This window comes from Haliotis cracherodii, unplaced genomic scaffold (genome assembly GCF_022045235.1).
Source record: "Haliotis cracherodii isolate W230 unplaced genomic scaffold, xgHalCrac1.p SCAF_19, whole genome shotgun sequence".
Taxonomy (NCBI): Eukaryota; Metazoa; Mollusca; class Gastropoda; order Lepetellida; family Haliotidae; genus Haliotis; species Haliotis cracherodii.
This window is the reverse complement of record NW_027266274.1, coordinates 15,111,461-15,123,589: the sequence shown is the minus strand read 5'-3', so window position 1 is coordinate 15,123,589 and position 12,129 is coordinate 15,111,461. Positions and strand designations below refer to the sequence as shown.

General features: G+C 43.2%; 1 protein-coding gene across 1 annotated transcript in view; it reads right to left on the bottom strand.

Moving 5' to 3' along the window:
- The window catches only part of LOC139466789 (calcineurin-binding protein cabin-1-like), a 52,713-nt gene that overhangs the window by 30,768 nt on the left and 9,816 nt on the right, over positions 1-12,129 (bottom strand). Inside the window, exons 8-16 of the mRNA XM_071248475.1 lie at positions 12,008-12,056; positions 10,785-10,885; positions 10,057-10,123; positions 7,301-9,623; positions 5,906-6,039; positions 4,500-4,582; positions 3,076-3,158; positions 1,563-1,716; positions 91-168 (exon numbers count right to left, since the gene is read on the bottom strand). Coding sequence (XP_071104576.1) covers positions 91-168; positions 1,563-1,716; positions 3,076-3,158; positions 4,500-4,582; positions 5,906-6,039; positions 7,301-9,623; positions 10,057-10,123; positions 10,785-10,885; positions 12,008-12,056 — 3,072 coding nt within the window. The remainder of the gene's footprint in view (positions 1-90; positions 169-1,562; positions 1,717-3,075; positions 3,159-4,499; positions 4,583-5,905; positions 6,040-7,300; positions 9,624-10,056; positions 10,124-10,784; positions 10,886-12,007; positions 12,057-12,129) is intronic.

Genomic DNA, 12,129 nt, shown 5'->3' with positions numbered 1-12,129 from the left:
TTAAAGCATGCATGGGTTGCTGAAGACCTATTCTACCCCAGATCTATACAGGTCTCCTCCCGAACAATGCCATCTGAAGAGTGGACTCACCCAAACACACAAGGAAACGTAAGATGTTGGCGGAGCTTGTCGTACACCTGCACAAAGACCTCCCCTAAACCTTCAGGCCTGCAACACAGAGTGAATCAACAATAAAACACAGACATGAGGAGTGCTTCACAACCTGACATCTTCCCGAGGCAAGGGAGTTACTGACTATAAAATTCCAGTTTCCTAGGCTGACCCAAGTATTCTGACCCAAGTTTCATAAAATACATAGGATGCACCTACAAATGTCATAATCTCTGCTTTTTCATCAACACTTTAAGATTATCTGCAATGAAGAAATAATAGCTTCTATGTTGAAAAACATGTTCATAAGTTACCAGTGTCCACAATCATACGCCGTGACCTCTTTCCTATGCTGAACAAAAAGGTCGGGGATCAGGCTAAAAGTGATAATAGTCTTGGTTCTCAGGCACCGCCCGCATCATCATAAAGTCTGCTGCACTTTTCGTTTTCATTTCCATTTTTAAAAAAATCCTAATACTTTAAAACAATGCTATCCAATATAACACCCAGTTACTTCCTTTACATGCACACTGCTTTACTGCACATCGTGTGTTATGGTCATGGCGGCAATAGGAGTTTGTATGCTTGTTTATGTAGGGAGGCCCTTGCCAAGGTTGATGGTACACAACTGTTTACTTGGTTACATACTAGTCTGACATTTTTGTGGTATATTTAGAGTGTCTCTAAATGTGTACAGCATATAAATTGTTTTGTTCAGTGTAGCTGTGTTTGAGAATTTCACCAAAGTTGTAAACATCACAGATTTTCCTTCAAGTTAACATGCTGTAATAGAACTGACCCTGCAAAGTGCATTAAATCACTTGAGCACCTTGATTAAAATCATGAAAAGATTTGCAAAATATCTGTCGACGCCCAGTTTGTGGTACACATCCTTTGCAAATCCAGCAATCGACTGAAATCTGCATGCTGAAATCAATGTTGTTTACAAACAGGATGTCTAGTTTGTTACACGATTTTGACTGGACTATGAATAGACTTGTTAGTCTAACCAAAATGTAACTGCTTAATTCCAGCCTAGTTCGGCATGGTAGAAACTGGACTTTTATAGTCAGTTAACGCCCTTGCCTCGGGAAGATGCACAGTATAGAGAAGGTGAGGTGAGGTGAAACTGGGTTTAACGTCGCCTCTAAGATTATTGCACTTATATAGCGACGTGCATGTATGTGTGTGTGTGAGTGCATGTGCTTGTACTAGTCCGGACTGATGCCGATTTATAGTGCTGGCACACTGAGATACCATGCTGCAGTTTAACATGAATACCCCACTCAGACACATTATACTGACTCCGAGCCGACCACTCCTTGTTTTAGACCCTTAACGCCGAGCGCCAGACAGGGTAACATCAAGTACCATCTTTTAACGTCTTTTGGTATGACGCGGCCGGGAACACAGTATAGAGAAACCCCTAATGGAATTGTCACTGCACCTACCACTTCATGGTGTGTTTGTCAGTGAGGGTAGTGAGGTAGCGGAACAGGAGATCGATGATGCCATAGTTGCTGATGCCTCTCTGGATGAACGCCTTCACCTCCCTCTCCTCCGTCGACTCCAGCGGCGCACCCTCAGAGGGGCGTCTCGCTGCTCCTGCATCAAAGCATCATTCTGACATGAATTTGGGAAATACTCCATTCGGGTTGGTCAATCAGAGCCATAAAATCACTATCACCACCTCTAATTGAAACAGCTGATTTGACTACCACGGAAGATAATGTTAAAAGAAAACTATCATCCTCAAACATTGTCGGTAGGCATTTTTAAATAATTATATGTACAATTATATTACATGAAATGCAGATTTGTACTAACTACCACATTTAAAGTATGTGTGGCAATACATTTTATGCAGAAAACTGGATAGAAATAGACTGAGAGAGTGTATTTCAGAGAGCTTGAAATTTGACTCTTTTTGACTCTTTTCTATAGCTGACTGTGACATCATATCCTTTGCCTTACATTGAGACCCGTGAAGATCTGGGGTAGAATAGGTCTTCAGCAACCCATGCTTAGCCTAAAAGGCGACTATGCTTGTCACAAGAGTCGACTAACAGGATCGGAAGGTCAGGCTCGCTGACTTGGTTGATGCATGACATTGTGTACCAATTGCGTGGATCGATGCTCATGATGTCAAACACTGGATTGTCTGGTCCAGACTTGATTATTTACAGACCGCCGTCATATAGCTGGAATATTGCTGAGTGCGGCGTTAAACAACAAACAAACAAACACATTGAGCGATAACATGTCCTTATAGTGACCCTGATAATTAAACATTTAAACCTCACTTTCGCTCTGTGTTCAGTCCAAAATATAATCTAGCATAGCTAAATCTACAAGTAGCCCAGCTCTAAATGGAAAACACAGAACGTGTATCTCCTTGATGATCTGACCATGCTAAAAAGCTATGAGACATAGATAAATTGAAAACCAACATTCACCATTTCAAATACAATTAATTTTGATCATATTTTTCATTTTTATTCTTCATATCTGAATAAAACAAATGACCATATAATTCTGGCCATATGCTCTTAGCTCATCTGAAACCTGGCTCATCATTTTCACTGGGTATCCGTGTATACAGGAATTACCAAGCCCGATATTTGTCCCCAAATGTCAACAAAAATCCCTAAATTGAACATTTCGTGCTACGCTCCTTTAAGAGGAAGCTTGTATTTCAGTGATACAGGACCAGCATAGAGGAAGAGGCTTTAGAGCATGTGGGAGAGCTTTTTTTCTGTTCTCCGGGAAGACAGTTCAGGAAGTTTCTACTAGCTTTTGGAAATAAGATGAGATAAGCAACAGTATTAGTCAGGATAAGGATAATTCCAAATTTTGAAATTTTAAAAAAATTCTCAATTTGCCTGCCATAGGCACTTAGTTTGAAATCCTAGATAACCCTGATCTATGTTAGAGACTTCTAAGGGCATCTATATATGTGAATACCTCTACTGCTTGGACTGTCCATGGCGGTGACACTGCAGTCAGTTTCCTCCATCGTCAAGTCATCCTCGTCATCACTGACCTGCCTGGAAACATCAACATATCTCATCAGAGTAGGATCTCGTAGGTCCTTGGGGCATAGAACAGGTCACAAGCAGCTACAAGCATGTTTCTACTGCCAGTGATCTCAAGGCAGAATAGTTCTTTCGTCATATATGCTTCAGTATTCCCCAATTCCGGAATATTTTGCAGAAAATCACATTTTGTCCAGAATTTTGCATTTATCTGCAGCAGAATCCATCAAATACACTGCAGAATTTTAACATCTGAGTCTAAAGCTAGTTTTAAATGTGTAAATGGATATTTATTTCGTTTTAAAGTGAAGTTGACTTTTGTATTATTGCTTACTGTCTGTATGCTTACAAAGGAAATTTCCAGATTCACTTCAAAAAGCAAGTCTAGCCATGGATCAGTTTATCACAAAAATGCATGTCACAAGTCAAACAGATGCAAAACTACTATATTCACGAAAACTAAGTTTTAAAGTTTGCAGAATTGTGTGCAGAATTACCCAAATTTGGTTGCAGAATTTCTTAATATTCACTGCAGAATCTTGATTTTATTATGGCCGAGGAATACAGTGGTGACTTATGCTTACAGGCAACCGTTTTTAAAGTACTTTGTTCACTGGAGGTTCATTACCTGTTAACCACTCATATAATCAGTTGTTGTCAGACCCTATCCTTGTAACAAGCTACCTGGAGTGATCTCCCCTTGTCAACATGGCCTCCATGCCAAGCACATGGTGTATTATGAAGGAACTTTTTAACCTGAAGTTCCTTTCCTCTGCCTATCAAAGATTATCAGTATGGTTCTACCTCAAAACAAATCTAGGGTCCTCCTGGCATGGCAGGAAAATGATAGGACATGAAGGGCACACCACTGACAGGATAACGATGGACAACATGAAAGTTCATGTGTGAATACATCGGAGATGCAATTTATGAATTATTAATTAAAAGGGAGCAATGCGAGTAAACATAAATCCACATTCTTATCAAAACCAGATCTTAGTGCCTGCTACCCGTACACACAGAAGTCTGAGGACATCCCATTACAGGTGAGTGAGTGAGTGAGTTGGGTTTAACGCCGTTTTTAACAGTATTTCAGTTATATCACGGCGTGTGAGCTTAATGTGGGAGGAAAGCCCGAAGTGATGCAGGTCTCGGACGTTTACCACTTCGGTGAAACCCACGAGCACGGGTATGGTGCTGACAAACCTAGAAACATAATCGGGGCGAACCGGGATTCAAACCCACAATCATAGGTTTCTGGCTTGCCCAAGGGACGCAACTCTGCACAGCAAATCGCGGCGCCTTAAACGACTGGGCCACCCGTGCCCCCATTACAGGTGAGATGGGACTTACAGGAGGGAGGATGGCAGGAACTTGTACAGCAGCTCCTGCATGTTGATGCTGTCCTCCTGCTTCTTCCGCGACGTGTTGCGAACCTGGGGAAAGTGAGAGGGCGAGTGAGTTGGGTTTAACGCCGCTTTGAACGGTACCGTATTTTCTTGAGTATAGTGCACACTATTTTTAAAAAAAACACGACACGTAATTCTTGCTATCAAGCGATCACGTGCACAGGAGCCTTGAAGGTGACTGGTCAGACTGGTTCCATGTGAAAAATAATACCCGCGATATAGCGATCAGCTGCTTCGCTTAGGGTTATTATTATTTTAAATATGTTTAGTAAAAGCTGCATCTAAATTAAATATTATTCCTGATAAAAAAATAGTTTCAGATACAACTTTTGCCGATACTTGCATTAAAATACTGTAAAGTTATATCATTGGGTGTGTCTTGACCAAATCGCCGGTAGATTCCAAGAAAACGTGTGTACATCTGATTGCTGTGTCTGGCTTAGATTACGAGAAAATACACAAGGTAATCTTAATCCCTGGATATAAAACAATGCCTAGACGAACAAAAAATACAATTTAAACGGTAAATCAACATGTCTGGTGATTTTTTATCTCAAATTTCGAATTTGTACTGACAAAGTTTCTCATCACCCGTTCGTTTGCCGGACTTCGCTGAAGGGGTACGGTGTAATTTTTTCCTGCACATAATATTCAAATTTCTTTTTTTTCCAAAATATCGAATCTGCTAGAGTGTGGTGCGCATTATACTCAAGAAAATACGGTATCCAGTTATGTCACAGCATTTCAGCTTAATGTAGGAGGAAAGCCCGAAGTGATGCAGGTCTCAGATGCTACCACTTCGGTGAAACCCACGAGCACGGAGATGGTGCTGACAAACCAAGGGACATGATTGGGGTGAACCGGGATTCGAACCCACAATCATAGGTTTCCGGGGTGCCGAAGGGATGCAACTTTGCACATCGAATTGGGGCGCTTAGATGACTTGGCCACCCAAAAATAGATTCTGCTGAAATGTTTTAGTATTAATCGTAATGAGGAAAATTTTCTAGAGGCATGGACAGAAGAAAACTAGTCTCTTTTGATTTTGTGGATTGTTCGCTTGAGACGGACAGTGCATTCATTATAAACAAATGTTAGGATTCCAAGACACACATGACTACGGTATTTCAGCAAATAATAATAAACAATCAGATACACATGTCATACATTAAAGTGTTCCAAAATTCTCAGGGGTTAAGCTGACGAATTCGGCCACTCAACCAAATACTCTCTCAACACAGCTGACTTCACCTGACTAGTGCCCTGTAGACTGGACCACATACCACCTTGTGACCCGAATCTAGTCACTTGTTAATTCCTCATAACAAGAATCTCGATTCATTCTCTCACCCTTGCAGATCGTCTCTTCATCCCGGCATCCTCAATCGGTATGCTGACTCTCTTCCTCTTGGTGCCCCGCCGTCCCCCTGGCTGACTCCGCCCCAAGTCCCGGGACACAGGGTTGGGGTGGTCCTGTAGAGCTACTGGGGAACACAGTGGAGTGTTGAAGGAGTGGAACCAGTCAGGCATGTCAAGCAATAATCCAACAGTTCGCTTATTAGGAAAATATGACAGTCACAAACACCACAGCCACAGACACTGCATTTTCCCCAGACAAGGAGATAACTGCCTAAAAAAATCCAGTTTCCACTTTGCCGAAAAAGGCTGGAATTTTCAGACTCAATCGTAGCGCCACAAGGGGCTATTAAGGGTTGTGTCCATCCGATTGACCTATCAGATTCCATCTCTCATATCACTTGCATCTGCTTCAAACTAAATGGCTGTGCAGTCAAGATGATCTGATCGATAATCAAGATCTATATTGTGATAAAATTGGTCTACCCCGAGAAGTGCATCAAATCACTAGTGCATCTTGATTAAAAAGATGAAAAGATTTGCAAAATATCTGTTGATGCCCATTTGACGATACACATGCTTTGCAAATCAAGCAGTCAACCAGCATCTGCACTTTGAAATCCATCTTGTTTACGAATCGGATGTCTAGTTCATTCCGCGATTTTGATTGGACTATGCATAGACTCGTTAGCCCAGCCAAAACGTAATTCCAGATTTCCAGCCTAGTTCGGCAAGGGTGGAAACTGGACTTTTATTGTCAGTTAACGCCCATGCTTCGGGAAGGTGCAGACACTGTGGCTCAACTGGTTGTACAGTTCATTGCCAAAATGTCAAATGCAGTCACTCTACATGCTCAAGAAATGTTCCTTACAAAAATTCCGGTCTTAAATCCAGAACATACAAATACTGATGATATTAAAGATTTCATGGCTAACACGTTTTTCACTATTGTAACAACGTTTTAGGGCTGCTGCTGGCCCATTTATTAGGAGAAATGAATGATAGAGAAGTTGTCACTGATAGTTTGATGACTTCATCTTCTTCCAACTTCTAAATGGCTATGAGCTGACTGATACAGAGACCATGACGAATACAGTCTATGCACAAGTCATAGCATTCAAGTAGAGATTACCACAGTCTAAGGGAGGGTCATTGTGTCATGTCAGCTTATAATGCTGAGTTTGATTTTATGCAGCTTTGAGCAATATTCCAGCAATATCACAGCGGTGGACACCAGAAATGGGTTTCACACATTGTACCCATGTCGGGAATCGAACCTGGGGCTTCGGCATGACGAGCAAACGCTTTAACCACTAGGCTACCCGACCACCCCTGACAGCCTACCCTCTGCAGGTCGAGGAAACGAGTGGGGAGACGCAGAGTACCTACCTTCAGCAGGTAAAGGAAACGGCGGGGTTGCCACAACCGACTCCGATGACTGCTTCATCAATCCTCCTGCCATGAAGCTGGCCAGTGTGTTTTTGGCAAGGTTCCCACCTGCAGCCGTCAGCCTCTGGGGAGACAGCTGAGTGGGCATCTGGGCCAGGGCGATGAGGGTGTGGGCCGCGGCCTGCTGGGCTATCATCTGGTTGTCCTCCGGGCTGAGTGTGGAGTGGGCCCCAGAGGACGCTGCCTGGAGAGGGATGGCTTGGACTGTGGACAGATGCCTTGAGATTGTACTCTGTAGAGGAATGGTTTGGATGGGAGAAGTCTGTTTCATCTTTGAAGCGTATGTTGAGGTTTGTAATGGGTACGGCACATGGACAGGCGACAAGAGGGTTTTGGATGTTGGGGAAATCTGAACAGGTATCTCAGTTGGAGGAGCATCACCACCTGCTAGCATCAACGGATAATTATACGCATGAGGTGCTGATGGGGGCTGGGTCAAGGCTAGTGTAAGCAGAGACTGAGATTTAGATGCGGTGGCTTCCAGGGGTCTGGATGGTGGAGACCTTGGGAAGGGGTTGCGTGTCAGGATGTCTGGAGTCACAGGAGCAGAGTGGGATCTCGGGGAGGCCACCAACTGCACAGGACTGAGAAGTCCAGACGTCAGAGGAGGTGACCTCATCATGGGATTAGGAACATGAATTCCAAGTTCAGAAGGAATGGCGGTGGTGAGCAGGAGGCTGCTCTTGGGGGTGCTGAACAACTGAGCTGCTGATGCTGTGTGTGGCTTGGTGGGGTGACTGTGGGGGTCATCCGTGTGGGGTACAACATGAGGATGCCCCAGCATACCTCGCATTATCGGGGTCTTAGCAGCATCTGATGCAGATATAGGCGACTTGGAACCTGGAACTATTGATCCTGACACTGTGGAAATAGGTGACTTGGAACCTGGAACTATTGATCCTGACATTGTGGAAATAGGTGACTTGGAACCTGGAACTATTGATCCTGGAACTGTGGAAACAGGTGACTTTGACACTGGGACGGCGGATCCTGAAACTGTAGAAATAGGCGACTTGGAACCTGGAACTATTGATCCTGACACTGTGGAAATAGGTGACTTGGAACCTGGAACTATTGATCCTGGAACTGTGGAAACAGGTGACTCGGAACCTGGAACTATTGATCCTGAAACTGTAGAAATAGGCGACTTGGAACCTGGAACTATTGATCCTGACATTGTGGAAATAGGCGACTTGGAACCTGGAACTATTGATCCTGGAACTGTGGAAACAGGTGACTTGGAACCTGGAACTATTGATCCTGAAACTGTAGAAATAGGCGACTTGGAACCTGGAACTATTGATCCTGGAACTGTGGCAACAGGTGACTTTGACACTGGAACAGTTGATGCTGTTACCATGGATGTTGGAGACTTCAAAACCGGAACTATTGATCCTGGAACTGTGGATATAGGCGACTTTGACGCTTGAACTGTTGATGCTGTTACCATGGATGTTGGAGACTTCAAAACTGGAACTATTGATCCTGGAACTGTGGAAATAGGCGACTTTGACGCTTGAACTGTTGAACTTGAAACTGAAGACACTGGTGAACTGGACAAAGCTGCTGTTGTAGCTCTAAGAGGGGATGTTACTAAAAGTGACTGAGACCCCGGCACTGACCTCAGACTCTGGCTCATCACAGTTACAACAATAGCCTCCGAAACTGGCACAGCACAACGTACCACAGTGTCTGTTCTCTCTGACACTTCACCTGCCTGTTGGCTGTGAGGCTGACTTGGTGAAGCATCAAGACCAGCCGAAATGGCATACACATCACCAGCATCATCATCCATGGCCTCTGCCAACACCGCCTTCACCTCCTCCTTCACCTCCTCCTTCACCTCCTCCTTCATCTCAACCTTCATCTCAACCTCTACAGATGGAACTTCAACAGGTGGAACTTTAACAGGTGTGTCCACAGTTTCCATAGCCAGGGCTGCCAACTCGGTAGTATCCATGGCTGATAGTTCTGCTTTAACATCATCGGAGAGAACTTCAGTTGGAGCTTGTGTATCTGGTTTAACATCTGGTTGTTTCTCATGGTCATCCTTCTTTTTGTCTGGAGGAGGCCTAATGTCACCATCAACCACATCAAAAGGTCCATCAACATCCATGCTTGCTACTGTCTCTTTGATATTAGCTGTTTCTGGCATCTGAACAGTGTCCTTGTTAACAGATCTACTCTCAGTGCTGGTGTCTTTCTCTTGAGCTCCTCCAGCTTCCTCCTTGTACTCCGACATGTCCACCGGCATAGAGAGGCTCTGGAAAAGAAAGGATGATCAGAGTTACCTCCCTGTTGGATCGATGACAGTACGAATGTCAAGCTGAAAATGCTGAGTTTGGACATGTTTCACAGTGACAGAAAAGATGGCTTTTGATTGGTTAATAAATTTAACGTCAGCAGGAAAATGGGTTCCGGACTAAATTTTGACTTCTGCAGGGGAATGGCCTTGTTACTTTTTTAAACATAAAAAAAAGAATAAGAAACCCTGTCACTAAAATTTGCTAGCACCAACTTCATCATCATCTGTCTCAGTAATTCAATTGATAATGAACGTGATAATGCTAAATTTCGTTTAATCCGACATACTCATTAATCTAGCATCATCATCAGCAACGGGACTTGGCTTATTTTGATGATTAGTTAGTATAATAGCTATAATAATTGGCCAAACAAGAGGCCTTGCTACTCACCATGGGAGGGTCAGCTCGGGTGGCATGGTTATACAGTGCAATCAGCGCCTCCCCCACCGACTTCCATCTGTCAAATAGGCAAACACAACATCACCACCCATACACGCTAACTGACAGTTTCTTCCTTTAGTAAATTACAGCATCTCTTGGCTACGATGTTTGTTTGTCTGCTTGTTGTTTAACGCCGCACTCAGCAAGATTCCAGCTAAAAGACGGTGGTCTGTAAATAACAGAGTCTGGACCAGACAATCCAGTGATTGACATCATGAGCATCGATCCACGCAATTGGTACACAATAGCATGCATCAACCAAGTCAGCATGTCTGACCACCCAATCCCGTTAGTCTTACAACAAGCATAGTCTCTTCTTATGGCAAGCATGGGTTGCCGAAGACCTATTCTAACCCGGATTTTCACGGGTGGCTAGGTAGTAAAATTCTGAAATCGACTGTTAATAATCAAAATCTAACTGAAACATATTCCCCTTTTAATGTTTTAGTAATAAGAGATATCTGACAGCAAATAAAACATATGAATACATATTACTTCAGCAACAACACCTCTCAATTGTTAACAGCAAACAGCACCAAACAAGAATGATCATATACATATATATAAGAATGACCACATTCACATTCAGATCCTAACAAAAACAAATCAACTTTGGACTAATAAGTGTCCGGATCTCTTAGTATGTATTCAACTGTGTATGTTGTTCATATCATTACGTGTTGGATTCAATCTTCTCAGGAAACTTGATGACAGGGGGCGGAGGTTTCTTGGCGAGTTCTCGGTTCTTTCTTCGCATGGCCAGAGCTTCTTCCACGTACTGAAAGTGACCGTGAGTAGAAGATGTAGAAGCTGGGCACTCAACTCAAGATCAAAAAGATGACCATTTACTTTTGATGTACATCTTCATCAAGAGGATGTAGGACTGATTCGATTGAAACAGTATCACATCACTCATTACCAAAGCTGTTTCCTAGTGTGAGGGTGAGTGACTGGGTGAATATTGTTTTATGCAACCGTCAGCTCTTTTCCAGTTACATTGAAGTACTTTTTTGAATAATTGAACATTTTACTTTAAGTTGCATATTTATATACTTATCCTATCTCACACAATATGTCCATCACCTGCATCACAGTTACCCTTGCCTGTCTGCTCTAAGAGTGTGAGTGAGTGAGTATGTTTTTACCCCGCTTACAGCAATATTCCAGCAATATCACGGCGGGGGACACCAGAAATGGGTTTCACACATTGTACCAATGTCAGGAATCAAACCCAGGTCGTCAGCGAGCGAACGCTTTAACCACTAGGCTACCTACCCGTCTACCTTGTGTAAGGTCGATTACAGAGCGTGACCCATTTATTTGGGTAGTGACCATGGTGATGTTGGGATGTGTTTGGGTGTAATGTTTTCTGAAGCTGGAAACTTTGTTCTAGGGCATTTCCACACAGGATCGAAAAAAGAAATGCATAGTGTGAGAAAGGATAAGTGTAAAATATAATTGAGATTAAACCAGGCAAACCAGTGACTGATAGCATGAACAATGACTACACCTGTCAGGGCTTGACTAAAAACAATCAGCCAAGTGACACATCGAAACCACACGATCCTGATTTTAGTCAGTCATGGTATTGAGGACATGGTATTGAAATGACAAAGGGGCACGAGTCTCCCAGTCTTCTAAGACACCGCAATTCGCTGTGCAGAGTTGTGTCCCTTAGGCATGGCAGAAACCTGTGATCGTGGGTTTGAATCCCTGCTAACCCCAATTATGTTTCTAGGTCTGTCAACACACCTGTTCGGTTTCACCAAAGCAGTAAAAGTCTGAGGCCAGAACTTTCCTCCAACACTAAGCTGTCATGCCGCGATACAACTGGAATACTGTTCAAAGCGGCGTGAAATCCAACTCTCTCACTCAGTAATAACAAATATGTTCTCTGTACCTCCTCTGCATCTGCCTTGTCCAGCTTCATGGTGAAGATGATGGGATCACTATGGGGTAAATCACACAACTATATATAATACTCAAAAGAGTTAAAGAACATTTTATTTTTTCCTATGACAA